We start from the raw sequence: 18,565 nt of genomic DNA, 5'->3' as shown, positions 1-18,565 counted from the left end.
TGGGCTGCTGATGCCTAATGATGAGTTTAAAAAGTCTTGTTTCCCTTTCATCCACTCTGCAAATTCAACCTCAACATGTTACTACTCCCAATCCTCATCGCCCTCGGCGTGATCCTCGCCATCCGCCTCCTCAAAACCCCCAACCTCTCCATCCCGGGCCCATTCATCGGGCGCTTCACCAATCTCTGGTATCTATGGCAGATGAAACGGGGCGACTTCCACAAAACCAACATCCAACTGCATGAGCGAAACGGACCGGTCGTGCGCATCGCCCCCAACTATTTCAGCCTTTCAGACCCTGCCGCCGCAAAAGCCATTTACGGGCATGGGAGCAAGTATGCGAAATCGGAATGGTACGATGCGTGGACCTTCTCGCCGGACCCCAAAATCACGAATTTGTTTTCGGAGCGGAATGGGCAGCGCCATGCGGGGATGCGGAGAAAGGTCGCGGCGATGTATTCGATGACTTCGCTGGTGGCCTATGAGCCGTTTGTGGATAATTGTGTTGGCATATTTAAAGAAAGATTAGAGGAGTTTGCGAGCGAAGGCACGGTGATTGATGTAGCGCATTGGGTGCAGTGTTATGCGTTTGATGTTATTGGGGAGATTACAGTATGTTCCCAAGACTACCTAGTTATATGACACTAACCAGATAGTTCGGTAAACGATTCGGCTTCCTCGATCGAGGCGAGGATATCCGGGATGTCATGGCCTTTCTCGACCTGAGCTTCACCGTATCCTCCTATTCCGGTCTGTATATCTGGCTTCGACCGTACTTTTTGCGGCTGGCAAAGGCCATGGGCAAGAACCAAACCTACGTGAACCAGTTTACGTATAAACACGTTATGGAGGCAAAGAAAGCTCACCAAGAAAACAAAGAGAAGCAATCTGCTTCGAATCTCCCAGAGTTCATGGTGATGAAACTCATTGAACTGCAAGATAAACAATCTAACGATGCCGCTGCCATGATGGACTGGGATGTCATGTCTACTGCGGGCGCGAACGTGGGTGCCGGCAGTGATACGACAGCTATCAGTTTGTCCTCTGTGTTGTATTATATGTACAAGACGCCTGGATGTTTGGAGAAAGTACGCAAGGAGATTGAAGAGAGCAGGATGCCAGAAAAGCCGACATTCAAGGATGCACAGGCGATGGTTTATCTGCAGGCTGTTATCAAAGAGGCGTTGCGCATCCATCCTGGCGTCGGGTTTCCGCTGTTCAGAACTGTTCCTCAAGGTGGTGCGATGCTTTCTGGGAGATATTTCCCTGAAGGAGTAAGTACATCTCAATCGTATGCTTGGTCATAGCTAATGTATACAGACTAACGTTGGTGTCAACTCCTGGGTTGTTCAATACGATACGGAGGTTTATGGACCAGATGCCGCGATCTTCAGACCAGAACGATGGCTCGAGTCCGACAAAGAGAGACTCACAGCGATGGAACAGAACTTTATGCCATTCGGGATGGGATCAAGGACCTGTATAGGGAAGAATATCTCACTTCTGGAGATGAGCAAGTTGATTCCTGTCTTGGTCAGGGACTTTGATATGGAATTCAGCGACGATATCAAGGCTAGCATCGGTGTGAAGAATCGCTGGTTCGTGAAGCCTACAAATTTCCAGGCTAGAATGATCAAAAGAACTGTATAGATATACCCACAGATAAAATAACTACTCAACAACAATGGACACCTTGCCAATATGCTTCCCCGACTGCACATACTCATACGCAGCAATAACCTCATCCCGACTAAACCCAAACTCCTTATCCACCGGCATTCTCAGTCCCTTCGCAGCCACAAGCCTCACAGCATCCTGCAGCATCTCCGTAGGCCCGATATTGATTCCCCGGATAATACACCCCTTCTGTAAAGCCAGCATTGTCACATCTGGCATCTTCGACTGGTCAATATCAGCCAGGAATCCAATCACGGCAACGGTGCCACCATGGGCAATAGCCTTGATGCTCTGTTCGATTGTCCCGGCGCCACCATTCTCGAGAACATAATCCACGCCTATTCCGTTGGTGTATTCGAGAGCTTTGGCGGCCCAGTCGGGATGGGTTTTGTAGTTGATGGTGTAATCGGGTTGGAATTTGGATTTGACGAGAGCAAGCTTCTCGTCGCTGGATGAGGTGATGATAGTTTTGGCGCCCGCGGCTTTGGCGAGGATGATGCCGGTGATGGATATACCACCGGTCCCTTTATACGTCAGCAGAGTTCGACATTACTAGATGTAAACATGCCTTGGAAGAGAACCGTCTGACCCGGCTTCAGCGGAACATTCCCATACAGCGCATTCCACACCGTCGCACCCGTACAAACCAGCGTCGACCACTCGCTGTAACTCTGCGGCAGACCAGGCGGGATCTTAACCACACTCACTGCCGGTCTGACGATATACTGCGCCAGCACACCATCAACAGGTCCGCCCTGTCCTCGGTGTTTCCTCTTCAGCGGTCCGTACAAATTCCAGGGGTCGAATGTGACGATTGCCTTGTCGCCAACTGCCAACTCATCAACTTCCTCTCCGACTTGAATAATATCACCCGCTGCATCGGAGCAGGGTATGACATTCTCCTTGCATGGCAGAGGATACTTTGACGTCGCGATGGCTATATCTCTGTAGTTGAGTGATATGGCCCGTATTTTGATGAGGACTTCATGTTTGGTGATGGTTGGGAGTTTTTCCTCCGAGGGTGTAAGACCTTCAAGGGAGGTGAAGGAGGTAAGATGGTAGACAGTTTGTGTTGCCATAATGATTTGGATAATTAATTGGGATAGGATATGGGCTGTGGTTATTATACCTTTGATATTGGTGTTGATTTCTAATCGTCACGATGATCAGCGTAAGCAGACATTAATTAATAATGAATGGATAAGGGGTGAATCCTTGCCGTGTTCCGGGAATACGAGAGTTGATATCTTATCTTGATAATCAAATACGGTTTTCTATAAATCTTAGTACACTGGTATTGAATGGGATAAATACAAGAAATACCTAATGTCGCATGTCTAGTATAGGATGTACAAAGCAAATACCACCAATAAAGCCAGTAAATAACACATCCATAATATCCACGACTTGTATGTATGTCGACCAGCTGTCAAAGCAACCAGACTATCCCAATTCTCAACTGTCTGCTTCATCACATCGGTGCCTATTAAGTCAGCATCTATGTTTATACCCACAGTCTGTATAAGCTCACCCCACATGAAGTCTTGAAACTCTCGATCTGCCCATAAATCTGGATTCTTGCCTGTTCCTTTGAAGGCTGCATCTCGCTTCCTCTGCTGCTCTCCATCTGGCAGATGCAGTGCTTTTCGAGTCACCGAGGCACTATTCTGTATCCTTTCTGCGCGATCTTTCCTCACTCTTTCATACACTGCCAGCGCTGTTTTGACATCGTCCGTCAGTGACAATGCACAGGTTAATACCCCCGCATCTTCAATCGCCTGTGCTGCTCCCTGCGCAACATACGGAAGCATGGGATGGCACGCGTCGCCCATCAAGACGCATTTATTCTCAAACCACGACGGCAACGGAGAGTGCGAGTTGAGCGTCCACTCCACCACCTCGCCATCAGGAACGTAACTTAGCAGATCCCGAACGAGGTCATTCCACTGCGCATAAAACTCCATCATCTCTTTCTTGTCGCTTTTCGTCGTCCAGCTTTCTTCTATCCTTCCACCTGGCTTCTCCGGATGCAATAACACCATGTTATACACAGTATGCTTCTTAATCGGATACCCCATGATATGACCGCCCGGCCCCATCCAGCGCATCCCGATATTCGAATTCAGCAATGCCATCGCGCGGTCGTCGTTCTCCATCCTCTCTTTCGGTATGAGGATGCGATATGCTGCGTCGCCTGTTGGTTGACAGCCATCTTGGACGCCTTTCTTGCCTGCCATCTGCCGACGAATGTCGGATTTGATTCCGTCAGCACCGATTACTACATCGCCGCATATCCATTCTCCGCATTCGAGTTGGACTTTTGCTTCGAAGGTTGAGTCGACGCGGATGACTCGGGCGTTGGTTCTGATTGTTACGCCGGTAGATTTTACAGCCTCGAGCAGGATATGTTGTAGATCGCCTCGATGGATGGCGGCAAGCGGGGCGTGATATTTCTCTCCGACCTATGTATACATTATTAGCAGAGAATGCATAAACCGCTTTATATACATACCGCCGGCATCAAGGGCGCGGTCCCCAGTTCCACATTATCCGCATACCGTCGCAGCGAGTTCTTCTGCACCACAGTCGCCTTGTCCATCACTTTTTCCAGTAGTCCAAACCGACCCATGATCCGCGATGCATTCGGTGCCATTTGAATTCCTGCTCCGATTTCTTTGATCTCGCTGACTCGTTCGAGAATGACGACATCGTGGCCTGCTTGTCTGAGGCCGAGAGCGGCGCATAGTCCGCCTATGCCGGCGCCGACGACGATGACTTCGAGTGGGCGTTTTGCGTGTAGGCGACTGAAGGTGTCTTTATATGTGTCCATTTTGAGTATCTGGTGCCTCGAATATTCAGCTGAAATAGATTCGAGGAATCGAGCCGTTATAAATGAAAGCACCTCGACAACGTGGCTGGCGGTCTGATCAGGACTAGTAGGTCACACACGCATTGATAGCATCTCGATTTAGTAAATGTACGTGATGGTGCAGTGTGATCATGCAGCGTGATAGGTCAGCTCTAGCTAATCGATCCGCCACTATTATATGCTGGAGTTAGAAGGGCCGTGATTAAGAGATAATGTCTATTTAGTAATAGGAATGTTTTCAGCTGCCCGAGCCGAATGTAACTGTATATTTTCTTTTTCCAAGGTGGGCGCAATGGGCGTGTTCGGTGGCAACGACGCAGGGATTCCTAGGTATCCAGGTATTCATCAAGTATCGCTTTCATCTCGTGGAATTAGACTACAGTGATACATGCCGTGTTTATTCAGAGTTGATATTCCATTTAACTTTATTTGACGCGTTCCTGGGCTAAAATCGCCGTTCACTGCATATATGAAGAATGTCGTATAACCATGGTAGTTTGGCATTACATTTTAATAATACCACAAGGACCATTAAGCGCTGTACAATATGCACAAAAGCAAATATACCTCGCATAAGTTTTCAATTAAATGGCAGTTGCTCTGAGTCCAAGACTCGATGTGGTACCTCTAGCAGAAAGGAATGAACACTACCCTTGCCTGCAGTGGCGATGGTTCCATCGCTATTTCATATTATTTCAAATACCCCAGTCGTGATATCAGCTGATATCAAATGGCACGAGGAACGTCAGAGATGATGTCATACCGGTATCCGGGGTACCACCCTCTCCTGGCATTGAATTGGCTTTATATTATCTTAGACGGAGAATTACTCCGCAAACTACATCCAATAGTTTCATAGTTCGGAGCGTGATTCATCAATGTTCGTGTTCTCGTATCTATCTCTGAAGGCGTATCTACGTGAAGCTCATCTATACGATATCATGATGCCTAATCCGCCGTGCAGTGGATGTAATCCTATCCGAGTAATGCCAAATCGCCCATATAATGACCGTCAAGATAGTCAATGGGATGGTGATGGCCCAATACAGCCAGAAATTGTCCGACATGATCCACAGCTGCTGGCCGTTATCGTCGCTTAGATTGAAAAAGTTCATGCCGAACAGGCCCTAGTTCGTCAGCTTCATACGAAGGATAGGGGGTATGTACATACCGAGACAAAGGTAGCAGGAAGATAAATCAAACTGACCAGTGCGATGGTTTTCATCATGGCACTGTCGCTTTGGGCGTTTCGGCCGAATTTTTGCGAGACGAGGTTGAAGGCCTGACGGTTAGATTACTTCTTGACGCCGGTGTGGATGTCTTACCAGGTTGATTTCGTTCTTCATCCGATCGCTCAGTGAGCGGCATCTCGTGCTCTGGGAATGCAGTTCTTTGGCGATGAATCGCAATCTCTGCTGATTCTGAATCCATAATGGCTTCTTCTTGTCGACAGCGTATTCGACCCTCCACGTCCGCTGCTCCTGGATAACACTGTCGATTGTATGCAGCGCGACTTCTAGATTCTCGTTCGCATGCGAAATATGCCGTGCGATATCGTGCAGTTTGGGGAATTCTGGCGCTGGATTATTCGGTTCATCTCGTTGCTGATACACTCAGTACTATGCACATTGAATAGAAGGAGATACCAACCTTTTCCACATCACGGACAAGATCACGCATCGACCAGACTGAGTGGTTGTATATTTCTTTCGCCTGGTCAGCAAACGCAGTATGCCACACGTAGGGATTGCTTTTTCGATCCGAATTCGACGGTATCTGAATATCCTTCCATTGCTGTTCTGGAAGGTTCAAGAATACGACGATCTGCTGGCCTGTCTGCGGAAACCAATGGACGAGAATGGCGAATTGCTTCCAGTTGTACTTGATGTTTTCTGGTTCAACGGGCTGTTCATTTTTCTTGGTAGCGTGTTTGGTTTTAAAGCAGCTCCATGAGACTATTCAATTAGATTTTTCTGTTCTTTATATTATTTTGTAGACATACTGTGTCTGACAATCTGCTCCTCCTCGTCGGTGATGTAGTTGCAGCAGAAAGAGCCGTTGAGGTCGTCTGCGATGACAGTCCAGAAGTCTTTGAGTAATTCGGATTCGCGCAGATGATCTCGTTTGGTGATTGCGTCGGATGAGGCGAATCTAAAAATTAGTATTCGTAATTATGTTTGATGGTGTTCATACATCACTGTGGTCGAATCTCGAGGTGTCTACACTATTAGCCGTCGTTCAAATGGATGACAATGTAGCAATACCTCTATTTCCTGCGATAATTTCGAGTCATGGGTTTGCCACTTATCCGCGTCTAATACGATCAGCGTAATCCATAGCAAACAGAAGAGAAATACCATATTCCTCCCACACCGTAACCACATCGCTAGACACGTGTTTCTCACTCCATCGCAAGTTCGCCATGATAAAAGTTGACAAACAGCAGCCATGAAGAGCAGGAATCCGGCCTTTTATATACGACGGTGGCTGTACAACTAGTGTCTGGACACCTCAACAGCATCCCTGCTGCAGAGCCGATCCTGGCGGTCCATGTCAGACAAAACAAACAGCCCAACTGCACCCGCGACCGGGTAGTCTGTTTGAAGAGCGGCCAGTGGATGAGGTGTTTGAGGCTGTCGTTGTCTGCCATTATACGATATGAAACATGAGCAAAGCAAACATGAGGACGTGGTCGGGCGCGTTGGTGATGCCGTTCCCCGCCTTGGGATGTGCGGTGTGCTGGGATGGACGAGGCTGGGACAAGGCTGTAGGCAGAGATATATCGTTTATATCGTGTATCTCGTTTTGTTTTATAATAGCATTGATAATAGGACAGAATATATTATCAACATCTGTGGTGTTGCAGTTGGTTATGATGATTCGGATATATATTTCTATATGACAGTTGTCGCAACATCGGAATAATGCAGTGAGACTGCAGTGGTATATGATAATATTCCGATTCAGCCTTGATGACAGACAGACAGTTGATAAATGATGGTCGCATGATACGGCTGAATACCAGCAAGAGTCAATATGCTCACGACGATCAGATCGCGCCAATGTTGCTTAATTGATGATTCCATGTGCCCCCCTTGCAGACTGCATCGACTGATTAGATAGATAGATTATCGCCGAGGAATCCACATGAATTTCAGTCACTTGAAACGACGAAATAAAAATAGTCGTGCTCAACTTTGAGATGACATGACTCGAATTCCAGAAGATCCACTACAGTCACCAAAATAAAGCCTCTGGGGCTTATCTTTAATGATCAGTGAACAGGCCGAACAGTCACGACCGTTCGATGTTTTTCCATCGGGCTGTCACGAGTGATAGTCCGCGGGATTACCAAATGCGGAAACTGTGATTCCATTCGGCCCCTGAACCGTTCTTTGCCCCAACAAAGAATCAACACACGACAATACAATAGATAGATACATGAATGCAGGGACTGCAGAATCATCAGAGCGCAAGTCCCTGCGATAATCTAGGATCGCCTCGATCAGATGCCATATGATCGACGAACCGACCGAGGCAGGAAAGCGGGGACGTGGCCATCGCGTGTGGGTGTTGAGTCAAGCCTGACGTATCCAGCACCCCTCGGTCCCCAACGTTCTGAATCATCATATGGTCGAGCAGGAAACATGGTCGCCTGTTTGTGAAAAAGCGTGTAGACGGGGGCTGCCCACTGGCGATGCAGACTGGCCGTTTGCGAGCGATCGTCGCTGCGGTGGAGCATCTTCACATGCCGAGGACCTTTTCTGTCTGATTTTTGGGTCGTTCAACTAGTTCGTCCGGAGCGATATTAAAGCCGCCTTCCTCCCCCACGGGGTGTGCGAATCCAGAGTCCATCGTCTGTCGCTATTGCCATCACGATGAATCCCAAAGACTCGATCAAGTCGACCTGGCGCACTCAGCCCAAGGGCGAGTGGACCATCGCCCACTGGATGCTGGAGATCCTCGGGATCCACTCCGTCAACCTCGACCAGGACGTTCCGGTCCACGCCAAAGAGGAAAAGGTGCCTCATCTGCCTGAATGGTACACGCATCGCTGGGTGCTCGTGCACTCCTTCATCCCGCTGCTGCTCCATCACGCCTACGTCTCCTATACCGGCCGCAACTTCAGCGTCATCTTTGCCTTTTTCTTCTACAGCATGTCGTTCAAGCTCATCGCCATCCACGAACTGCACTCCCTCCGTCGACTCGGCCACATCTACGGCTTCCTCGACGGCGACAAACACGCCCGTGATGGTGTCCCTGATGTGGGTGTAGCCAAAGTCGTCCGTTCCCTCATCTCGACCTCGACCGTCCGGCCCATGTTCTCCGTCTTCCTCGCCTACCGCGTCTCCAAGACCCCCGACACCATCAGTTGGCTCTGGCTGCCCCTCGAGATCGGTCTCTACGGCATTGTCCTCGACTTCTGGTTCTACTGGTACCACCGCGTCATGCACGACTTTGACAGTATGTGGAAGTACCACCGCACCCACCATCTCACCAAACACCCCAACCCCCTCCTCACCCTGTACGCCGACACGGAGCAAGAAATCTTCGACATCGCCGGCATCCCTCTTATGACCTACTTCAGCCTCAAGCTGATGGGCCTCCCCATGGGCTTCTACGACTGGTGGGTATGCCACCAATACGTCATGTTCGCCGAAGTGGCCGGTCACAGTGGTCTGCGCCTCCACACATCGCCCCCCAACACTCTCAGCTGGCTGCTGCGCATGTTCAACGCCGAGCTCATCATCGAAGACCACGACCTCCACCACCGCAAGGGCTGGAAGAAGAGCCACAACTACGGCAAGCAGACCCGTCTCTGGGACCGCATTTTCGGAACCTGCCACGAGCGTATCGAGTGTCCGCCAGAGAATATCGACTATGAAAACACGGCCAGCATGCCATTGCTCTGATGGATTGCCGTGGAAATGATTTCAGATACGACTTATGCAAGGAATTAGAATGTATATACCGGTCTTTGGATACCACTGGACTGGAACGATACCCATACATATTATAAAAGATCACAAAAAAAGCAGCGAGAGGAGATGGAAGACTATGATACCCCTTTTATTTACTATTATATAAACCAAAAAAAGCAGTGAACGGAGATGGACTTTCCAGTATATAAATTAGTGTGAATATTTCAATATAATTTTTAAATCAATTATCAATATGATATCAGATGATAGAAGCCACTGCGTTACTTGATGAGGAATCAACTAGACCTCGTTTATCGGCCGCATGATATCAATGACATGAAGTCATCTGAAGTTCAAACAAGGTTTGTAACACATCTAACCGACGATACACATATTGTTTCTTCCACTCGGCGAATTTAGGAAAGCTAATTTGTGTATCGTGACACTGATCGAGATGACACGCTCGAGGTCAGGGAACAATGCTGAATGTGATGATCTATACATCACCTCACAGTAAACCCCCCATCAACCCTGATATCCGCCCCATTAATCATCCCACTCGAGTCCTACATCGTCAGCATAACCACCAACCACAAAATACAAGAACATACCTGACACAAAAAAACAGCCGCATCAGCCACCTCATCCGGGCTCGCAAACCTCCCCGTCGGAATACTCTTCAAAAACTCCTCTCGCACCGCATCGTCTCCCCACGCTCTCTGCGCAAGCGCAGTCCACGCCACAGTCGGCGACACACTGTTGGCTGTGATACCGCGTCCGCCCCATTCAGACGCCATGCTCCGCGTTAGACCTAGTAATGCTGCTTTTGACGCGCAGTACGCCCCGTGTTGGTGTAGTGCGATGTGAGCGGCTTGGGAGGCGATATTCACGATTCGACCCGGTGGGGGTGGGTTTGGTGAGGATTCTGCTGATTTCGATGCGGATAGGTAGAGCCGTGCGAATGCCTGTGAGCACAGCATCGGCCCGAAGACGTTGGTGGTGAGATGTTTCATTGTTTCGTTGGGGGGTGTGCTTTCCATATCACTGAGCGATACGTAGCCTGCTGTATTGAGGAGGATGCTCGGGAATGCTCGCTCTGTTAGAGATGAGGATGAGGGTGCTACGATTTCCTGTTCGAGGCTGTTGAACGCCGACTGCACGGATTCCGGCGAGGTGATGTCGCATTCGTATGTGTGGAGGTTGTCGGCATTGCCGTATCCTGCTTCGAGGAGTTCATCGCGACGGCATGATTCGAATGGGGCGTAGAGAATGGCCAGGCGGGCGCCTTGCTGTCGCAGTTTCTTGCCGATGCTGGATCCGAGGCCACCTGTTGAGGTTAGTATATTTTATCTTATAACTGTAGTCTTGGGATTGTAGATACCTAGACCTCCGGGGAGTATGGCTAATCTGCGCGCCAATGCCATTGTATAGGATATAAGGAGCTGTAGCTACAATACGAATGATATTTTATTGACTGGGATAGGGGAATGAAGTCTTTGACAGGCTGCTGACCCCTCATTATTAATGAAGCCCGAAGGAAATGATCAGCAATCCGAATGACATCACCAGTCCAGTCGACTGAGGTGTAGAGTAATTACTGTATGCAAGGCTAGATATCAGACTATGAAATAACAATCATTATGTCTGAACCAACCCAATAAAATAGCAACATGCCGCGCAATCTTTGTTCTCGTAAACATAGAATGCTTCTTCAAAGCTAATTGAACTTTGGGCTGAAACCAGGTGTGGAATGCGGGGTTGAATAAACCCAATCTCACCATTCCACGCGAGAGCCACTTTACCCACAAGCTACTAATCCATCAAAATGCACCATCAGGAAACGACGTAAATGATCTTTAATGTCTGATATGGTGATCTACTCATCATCCAGATGTCTTTACATTGTCGGAGACACAATCATTCTGCATATGCAAAAGCCACAGGATGAATCAGCGGCAGCCAAAATCATCCAACTTTTCGAACCATTTACTCTTTCGTGATCGTATGCAAGAGATGTACAAGACCGAAGTCGAAGTGTACGAGAAACTGAAAGATATACAAGGAAAGGATATTCAACTATTAGCATGTGTTACTCTGTCTGGGTCGTCACAACTCAACAGTGAATATGCCCACATTCCTGGCATCCTTATGGAATGATCCCATTCGGATTGTCAAGGTCATCGGGGAACGGGGAATTCTGAATAAGGATGTTAAAACAAGGAATTTTATTGTTTACCGGGATAAAACAGTGAGGTTCACTGTTTCTATGATTGATTTTGCACTGTGAAAGTTCCGCAGGGATTATCAAGATTACAAGGATTGGAGAAGATCAAAGTCAAGCCAGGATGGAGCGGGTGCAGTGGGATACCTTATGCAGAAATATCTGAAGGGGGACTTTGTATATCGCCAGTCTAATGCGTCCAGGAAACTGGATGAATAGTTCAAGATGGAGGGATGAGATGTTCTATAACTTGAATTGAGCTGTCTATAGTCGTACAAGAATAATGGCTAATATATACAGTAAGCTAAATCAAAGAAGCGCTTTCCTGCCAGAAATCCGACCCACTCTACATACCTCAAGCGCCCATTCTGGACATTCGACTTCACAACCATCCAGTAAAGTTTCAGCTCTCCTCACAGCATCTGCATCGCTGCTCTCTTCTCCGGTTCTCAACAGAGACCGCGACACCATCACCGACGCAGCCGCACGAAGCCAGTCCAGGGCCATACCTTGAAGCTGAGGTTCGCCGATAGGGCTGTGATATGTGATCGTCGTATCATCGAACTTGGCCTTGGTGACTTCCTCCAGCACCGTTTCTGTCGCTGAAAGACTGATTCCAGTTGGTGCAATGCCGGCAATCATGATTCGGCAGATTTCGAAGAGGACTGGGGGACCAGTATGGGGGGTGGCGGTCCACCCTCGGTTGTCGAATTCCTCCCATTGCAGGTAGCCACCGGGTTCTGGTATTGTGAGCAGATGAAGCCAATTGGATCTATGGGTGACATACTTAGAAGGGAAGTCAGGTTGGACAGAGCTGTTTGGTATTGATCTTTGGCAAGAGCCAAGAGTAGAAAACGGACATGGACAAGATCGTAGCGGCCATGCTCCTCGGCCGGGAATGGAGTCAGCACATTATGGACGGTGAACTTGAACTCATCGTCAGCTGTGATGGGAAACTGATCGGCTGAGATATCGAATCCATGGTATCGTCGGGGCTGGGCAGTGGGATATTGTTGTCTTAGCATTTTGGCCACATCGTGAAGCCAGATCCTGAGGATGTCAGCAGAGAATTGAAGTGGAATCCCGCGATATTGTACCCTGTTCCTGTGCCAATGTCGGCAATAGCGAATATTTCTCCTGGCGGAATTAATTCTTCGAACAGCGGTTTGGTGTACTGTTGTATGAATTCATGTTGCTTGTCCAGTCTGACAAAGTGTTAGTTGTCTTTACCTAGTACATTGGACCATGCCTATATACCTTTTGGACTCCGTTCCATCCCGCCTCAGAATATAAATCTCCTCGGACTGCGGTGTCATCTTCAATCGCAGATAATCTGCAGTATCACTGGAGCCAGAGCACGCGTCGCCCGTTATAAGCCAGCCGTTTCTCGTCATCATCCTTAGCTTCGGTTTTAGGGTTTAAGCTAGTCCTGCACAAATGCTGATATGTGAATATTGTGCTCATGCCCAGGCTTCAGCCACCTGTCAGAACCCGCCTGGCATGTAGAGTCACCATGCAGTAGTTGAACTTTGCTTATGTTTATAACGTGGAAAGAGTCCGAAAAATAAGCCACCAAGCCCACGTTGCTATCTAACGGCTTTTCATTCCATCCAACCGGATAAAAAAAATTCAAAACTCCTTCCTATGTTAGCTTAAAGCTATGTCCATCAACCCCACAGTAGCGGATATCGGCGTTGCTATCCCAGTAACGATCTGCGCGGAAGGTACAATATCAGCCTAAGCCTGAAGAAAATATAAAAACCGACCTCCAGTCCACATTAGCCAGGACTACATTCTGGACTCCTTTGATATGCGTCTGAACCTGGGCATCAACTGGCTCGCCCCAACTGCGTAACTCGGCCAACGCCAGATACCAGTCACGGTAGCAGGCGGATAACAGTTTGGCGACTTCATAGAAGGCGGTTTGAACTGGGAAGCCTTGTTCAAAATAGACGTTGATCAGTTTGTGCGTTTTACCGATAATCTGGCAAAGTTAAGGGCTTTATGCCATTATCTACATAAGGACTATAGGGCGGAAACGATCTATATCGGCATAAGGGGCAATAATCGCCACGAAGAAAGTAAAGTCCGTCTTGTGGATGACTTGCTGCAATTTCGCATCGAATCTACCAGTCCTGGAGACTCATTAGATTGTGCCCTGGAATGTAGAAAGTACATACTTGACCGGCCATCCTTCAGACTCCTCCCTCGCGACTTGGTAACGCTGATTCACCCGCGCCGTTCTAGCCAAAAAAAATGCACGAAAAAGGAGGCAGCGTGACCTTGACCATCTTATCTTCGGCGAGTGTCATATTGCTGAGCTGTCTTGATTGAACTGTAGGCTAGATTAGGAAAGAGAATTAGATCATGCATGATACGAAGCGACGGGAACTTCCCATTTATACGTTGAACATCCATATCATCTGCAGGAGACAATGATGGTGCCACATGCATATGGAAGTTCTAGAATGATGTCGATACACTTATACGGAAATGGATGCCGCAGCCGGCCCTCTGTAACGATGGTTGAGCCCTGGATATCATTCCCGTTTCTGCTGTTGAACCAACAACGCTGGATGACAGCAAGGTAGATATACATGGGTAATGCAAAAGTTGACAAATGACTATGACTCTGAGAAACAGACATGTCCTATCATCGAGTATAACTCTTTTTCCCTTTTGGAATTGTGCTACATTCCTGGTACACTCTGTGGACCGTCAGCGCTCATGCATATGGCCGGATTATGGTAACATAGCTGCTTGTCATCGGATATGGAATACAAAGTCTAAAAAGGTTTATGTAACGCGATGTCAATCACGAAGAATCATCGTCAACCCCATCTTCCCACCACCAGTTCGCACAGCCAGTATATGCGGAAGATTGAGTTATATCTAAAATAGAAGCGTCATCCTAACGCCTCCCTTGCCTGCTGCAGCTCCTCCTCGGACGGCATATTCACAATCATCAAGTAGATTACTTTCTACTCGGCGTTAGTATATGGTCATATAGGTGAGTCGGACTCCTTACTTGTTTGAACATCTTCTGCACCATACCCACTGGACCAATGCCAGTCAATGGTCCTGTCTTGTGATCCCTAGATGCCCTTCGACTCTCTCGTCCGTATTGTTCTCTCTCGCTCATCGAATTTTGCCCATGCTCTACAGGACTCAACCCTCTTGGAACAGATGCACTACCCCTGTTGGCGATCCCACCGATCAGTGTGCCTATAGGACCTTGTCTTCTGTTTTCCATAGGACCTGTGAGTACACTCCCTCTGGCCAATCTTCCATTTCTGGTCTGATCCGCTAGGGCCCCTCGTCCGGTCATGCGGAGCACATTCTCCCGCGTCACGTATCCTCCTGTGAGGAGAGCGATAGGAGAACCACTGCTTGCGGGATGGTTGGGATCTGCGTATCGGGATGTAAAGGTGGGTTGAGGGCCTTGGTTAAGGGCGCTGTCGGGGTTTTTCGCGATCTATACAGTTAGCATAATATAGTAACACAAAGCATGGACGTACAAATTTAGCTTGAGCTCTCTTGTCAAAATAATTAGCAGCAAACTCTTTCCTCCGCTTTGCCGTCTCTTTGAAAGTCTTGTTCTTCTTCTTTGTCTCTTCGTCGGTAGCAAGACGATCGACAACGGGGAAGACCAGTGGTGCGACTTCGGGGAACATCTGGTTACCGTATGAATCGGCATTCGCAGCTTTGAGTTTATGTTTTATTTTTCCCAGTCCAGATCCACCTCCTGTCATGGCTTTAGAAATGGTGTTTTTGATGTCGACTTGGACAAATGGATCGTCGATTTCAGGGTTCCAGGTCATCAGAAGACAGAATAGACCACGCGGGCGGAAGAAGTCGCGGTTGATTGCGTCAATGAAGTTATTAGATCTGTAGATGTTAGTATTATGTATCTATATGGGTATATCTAACTTGCCTTCTTCTTCCATCAACTTCAATGGCAGCTCTTGTCACCAGCTGAATGGCGATAGATACAGCAACGGAGATCGCCTCGGGCAATAGCATAGTTGGAATAGATGCCAGATTAAGCACGTTCAACCAGTTCGCACCCATACATGCAGTATTGCACTTATCAAGAAAGTCCAGAAACATGGCTTCGTTGATTCCGAAATCCTCCAGAACCGGGGCATAAGCACGCACAAAACCTCTTGCACGCGCTTTCGGTCGACGCTGGGGCAGCACAACAGGATAAGGCAGTCTGGGTGGAGATCTTGTCGCTTCATCGTAGTCTGGAGGAGGATATTGACGAGCAAATAACTCTGCCATAGCGACATCGTCGACGGGTTCATGTGTTGTTGGCGATGCGATCCCTCGGAGCTCATCCTGTGCCTCGTCTAGATCCCACTGGAGCTCGTGATCTTGATCGGGGTCCTGTCTAGCTCTGTCTGAGGATTCGTTGTGGTCAGATGGAATGATTCCTCTCTCTTGGTGTTGGGTGGTGTCTGCATTGTTGGCGTCTCGTTTCTTTGCTTTGCTGGCCGAGATGCTTTCAGATACAAGGCCGATGCCTGCACCGACATTTTGAACTAGTTTATTAACGATAGGCATGATGGATGGATTGAATGATGAATTGAAATGGACGAGCATGAGTTAGAATCGACTTTCTTATAGCTCCCGCTCTTCGGTTTCGTATAACATGGTGGGCCTTAACAGGTGCAGATCATTTCTCAATTCAGGAACAAGCATTAAGCCACCGTTAGGCAGATGCTTATTCATTGGCTCTAGTTATATAGAGTGGGGCAATCTGCTGTGCCTCACAGCCATCCTGTCCACGGTCACTTCGCTTTCGCTTAATGTATTGTTATGTTTAATGTTTTAATATTGCTATCATTTAAATCCATATTTGGTAAGATGCCTTTTAACAGCCCTCAGCTCACCCAGGTCAGCAAGATCTGCTTCGTGTGGCTCAATCTCTTCCATATTGAAGGGATCAACCATGTATCTGAGCCAGTGTCAGCATCCAGCTCGGAGCATATCGCGAAGAACTGACAATCTCCGGCTCTGAGTGTCGAACTCTATATCGACTGGGGCACCACCACCATGCTTTATTCCTTGTCTGCGAACTGCCCTGCTATTCTGAGCATAATCCATCTATCAAAGAGATGTTGAACTAACCGAAACATATCCTCAAATTGCTCTATCAACTCAGGCATCTCAGATTCGACAATGTTTCCTTTTCGGGTCGCATCAGTCACGATGTCGGGGTATTTGTTGGTGTAATATTTGGCCAGGACCAAGATGCCCAGATATCCACTCGGAAATTCGAATTTATCGTCCTGCTCGAGTTCGGTGTGCGTAATATATCTCGGGGTGTATCCAGATGGCGAAGCCTTTTCAAAGACTCGACATTCCCGACGGAACACTTCAAGGCTTCTTCTTACTGTTTGTTCTTGTTCCTCTTTACTGAGTAAGAAAGGATCCGTTCTGTATGAAGACTTGTTAGCTTCAACCATACGAAACAGACATATCGCGAACTCCACGCGTAATTTCACAATCACAGCTTCCCCAGTACCGACATTCTCTCCTTCAAATTCGCCTTTACGTTGGTTGTTGTACCAGTTTTCAGACAGAATTCTGGTTGGACGGAATCGATGCTCGCCAACTTCGAATATGGTGTTTTCAAACTTTTTCAGCGTAGACCCCGCGGGAAATTTGAAGGGGTCAACTCTCTCCATTTTATCGCACGTGTAGAAGCGAAACAAATAATACAGAGGAAAAGGTAACAAGGCGAGGGGGGTTGGAAAAGGCGTTTTATTCATGACATCACAGGTCCCGTAGTTAGCCATGGAACATTGCATCGGCATTGTGTAAACATCATGAACGCCCGGCCAAAATAACTCAATTACCTTAGGCCCGAGCCCATAGTCACTGTATTGTGCGTTTTCGATCAAGATCAAGCCATCTGCAAACGGGGAATATGCATGGCAATATGCGATCCGTCGGTACAAGGGAAGAATCCGGGATGCTAGATTTACATGGAGATCAACAACGAGTTAGTGCAAGATTCCCTTTCATCTCTAGCTATTCCAGTGCTGATAGACTCTTTGCAGATCTACCATCAGCTCCCCCCAGCTCCCCAATCATCAAACAGACATGATCACGCCTAGGCTGCTGTGTGGCTGCCGGATGCCACATATGATCCATTCGTCTGACAGTTCGAACCTTTTGGTTAGTGTATGTAGACATACTAGATCTCGGCAAAAGGTACTTACCACGGCTGGCCCAACCTTAGGAAAGTTCCACGTATTACCGGATGATATGAGCGCCAAAAAGAGCATCGCTTCGCGAAGGCTGACTTTGCCCTGGGGTGTCGAGCATTGGTCATGCTTGATGACGGGCGAAACTTCGAAGATGAATTGACTGCGTCTCCGGACGAGCATGGTCTCGTTATACGTGCTGATGAACCCGTACCTCGTGCCACAGTCGTCCATGTACCGGACGGCTTGGCCTAGAACCAAATCAGCCTTTATGCCAGTCAAATATCAGTGCTGACATAACAGAGCTTACCTAGAATGCGACGAGTATCGTAAGATTGGGCATCAAGAGGCTCCCCCGTCCAGAAGGTCTTTAGCTCGCCGACAACACGAATTCCTTCGTCCGCCGTCTGGACCGTCATGTCCTGCATTCTCGCTGCTTTTGATGTGTCCAGAATTTCGAGTTCTCAGGCAAGGAGAAACATGGACGGTCTCCAGAGTGAGAATCTGGCAGCAACACTGATCATGCTAAGTATACAGCTTCACGGAGCTTATGCCGTTAATCATAGCTAATCCACCTTGTTCGCAGGCCGGGTCTGGCTCATATGCACCTTCCGATGTCATACTTCTAGCAAAAGCTCCGACAGTCATTGCCGGAAGTATC

General features: G+C 48.1%; 11 protein-coding genes across 11 annotated transcripts; 3 read left to right on the top strand and 8 right to left on the bottom strand.

Annotated features, from left to right (window-relative positions):
- Positions 1-75: 75 nt before the first annotated feature.
- Positions 76-1,650, top strand: ASPWEDRAFT_176383 (cytochrome P450; the record flags this gene model as incomplete). The annotated part of the gene is made up of 3 exons (XM_040831499.1): positions 76-612; positions 657-1,274; positions 1,321-1,650. 3 exons carry the CDS (start codon positions 76-78, stop codon positions 1,648-1,650), a joined length of 1,485 nt encoding a protein of 494 aa, XP_040684974.1.
- Positions 1,651-1,671: 21 nt separating this feature from the next.
- On the bottom strand, positions 1,672-2,852 carry ASPWEDRAFT_62520 (zinc-dependent alcohol dehydrogenase family protein; the record flags this gene model as incomplete). The annotated part of the gene is made up of 2 exons (XM_040838659.1): positions 2,246-2,852; positions 1,672-2,201 (listed from the first exon to the last, which is right to left on the bottom strand). Exons 1-2 carry the CDS (start codon positions 2,754-2,756, stop codon positions 1,672-1,674), a joined length of 1,041 nt encoding a protein of 346 aa, XP_040684973.1. The 5' UTR covers positions 2,757-2,852.
- A 162-nt stretch (positions 2,853-3,014) lies between these two features.
- Positions 3,015-4,507, bottom strand: ASPWEDRAFT_31950 (uncharacterized protein; the record flags this gene model as incomplete). Its single annotated transcript, XM_040833598.1, has 2 exons — positions 3,015-4,139; positions 4,190-4,507. The coding sequence occupies 2 exons, from the start codon at positions 4,505-4,507 to the stop codon at positions 3,015-3,017; spliced, it is 1,443 nt and encodes a 480-aa protein (XP_040684972.1).
- Positions 4,508-5,475: 968 nt separating this feature from the next.
- On the bottom strand, positions 5,476-7,279 carry ASPWEDRAFT_163198 (uncharacterized protein; the record flags this gene model as incomplete). The annotated part of the gene is made up of 7 exons (XM_040829843.1): positions 6,811-7,279; positions 6,740-6,765; positions 6,549-6,697; positions 6,197-6,501; positions 5,872-6,150; positions 5,718-5,828; positions 5,476-5,673 (listed from the first exon to the last, which is right to left on the bottom strand). The coding sequence occupies exons 1-7, from the start codon at positions 6,994-6,996 to the stop codon at positions 5,476-5,478; spliced, it is 1,254 nt and encodes a 417-aa protein (XP_040684971.1). The 5' UTR covers positions 6,997-7,279.
- Positions 7,280-8,218: 939 nt separating this feature from the next.
- Positions 8,219-9,747, top strand: ASPWEDRAFT_689764 (sterol desaturase family protein). The gene has a single exon (XM_040839002.1). It carries the CDS (start codon positions 8,425-8,427, stop codon positions 9,457-9,459), a length of 1,035 nt encoding a protein of 344 aa, XP_040684970.1. The 5' UTR covers positions 8,219-8,424; the 3' UTR covers positions 9,460-9,747.
- A 224-nt stretch (positions 9,748-9,971) lies between these two features.
- ASPWEDRAFT_31947 (putative short-chain dehydrogenase/reductase) lies at positions 9,972-10,892 on the bottom strand (the record flags this gene model as incomplete). The annotated part of the gene is made up of 3 exons (XM_040833597.1): positions 9,972-10,034; positions 10,080-10,795; positions 10,850-10,892. The coding sequence occupies 3 exons, from the start codon at positions 10,890-10,892 to the stop codon at positions 9,972-9,974; spliced, it is 822 nt and encodes a 273-aa protein (XP_040684969.1).
- Positions 10,893-11,356: 464 nt separating this feature from the next.
- ASPWEDRAFT_45245 (uncharacterized protein) lies at positions 11,357-11,962 on the top strand. The gene has a single exon (XM_040836478.1). The coding sequence runs from the start codon at positions 11,413-11,415 to the stop codon at positions 11,623-11,625; it is 213 nt and encodes a 70-aa protein (XP_040684968.1). The 5' UTR covers positions 11,357-11,412; the 3' UTR covers positions 11,626-11,962.
- Positions 11,812-13,045, bottom strand: ASPWEDRAFT_689736 (class I SAM-dependent methyltransferase). The gene is made up of 4 exons (XM_040839000.1): positions 12,947-13,045; positions 12,787-12,894; positions 12,477-12,739; positions 11,812-12,429 (listed from the first exon to the last, which is right to left on the bottom strand). The coding sequence occupies exons 1-4, from the start codon at positions 13,003-13,005 to the stop codon at positions 11,999-12,001; spliced, it is 861 nt and encodes a 286-aa protein (XP_040684967.1). The 5' UTR covers positions 13,006-13,045; the 3' UTR covers positions 11,812-11,998.
- A 1,243-nt stretch (positions 13,046-14,288) lies between these two features.
- ASPWEDRAFT_72249 (uncharacterized protein) lies at positions 14,289-16,256 on the bottom strand (the record flags this gene model as incomplete). The annotated part of the gene is made up of 4 exons (XM_040839237.1): positions 14,289-14,670; positions 14,718-15,164; positions 15,208-15,577; positions 15,624-16,256. Coding segments are annotated over 4 exons (1,525 nt in total), but the record flags the coding sequence as incomplete, so codon positions are not given.
- A 278-nt stretch (positions 16,257-16,534) lies between these two features.
- ASPWEDRAFT_176375 (uncharacterized protein) lies at positions 16,535-17,382 on the bottom strand (the record flags this gene model as incomplete). Its single annotated transcript, XM_040831498.1, has 4 exons — positions 16,535-16,649; positions 16,698-16,775; positions 16,829-17,131; positions 17,183-17,382. 4 exons carry the CDS (start codon positions 17,380-17,382, stop codon positions 16,535-16,537), a joined length of 696 nt encoding a protein of 231 aa, XP_040684965.1.
- A 428-nt stretch (positions 17,383-17,810) lies between these two features.
- Positions 17,811-18,332, bottom strand: ASPWEDRAFT_176374 (uncharacterized protein; the record flags this gene model as incomplete). The annotated part of the gene is made up of 3 exons (XM_040831497.1): positions 17,811-17,855; positions 17,920-18,155; positions 18,215-18,332. The coding sequence occupies 3 exons, from the start codon at positions 18,330-18,332 to the stop codon at positions 17,811-17,813; spliced, it is 399 nt and encodes a 132-aa protein (XP_040684964.1).
- Between the last annotated feature and the right edge of the window lie 233 nt (positions 18,333-18,565).

This window comes from Aspergillus wentii (genome assembly GCF_001890725.1).
Source record: "Aspergillus wentii DTO 134E9 unplaced genomic scaffold ASPWEscaffold_8, whole genome shotgun sequence".
Classification (NCBI taxonomy): domain Eukaryota; kingdom Fungi; phylum Ascomycota; class Eurotiomycetes; order Eurotiales; family Aspergillaceae; genus Aspergillus; species Aspergillus wentii.
Note: the sequence above shows the minus strand (reverse complement) of the source record. Positions and strands in the feature narration are given on the sequence as shown.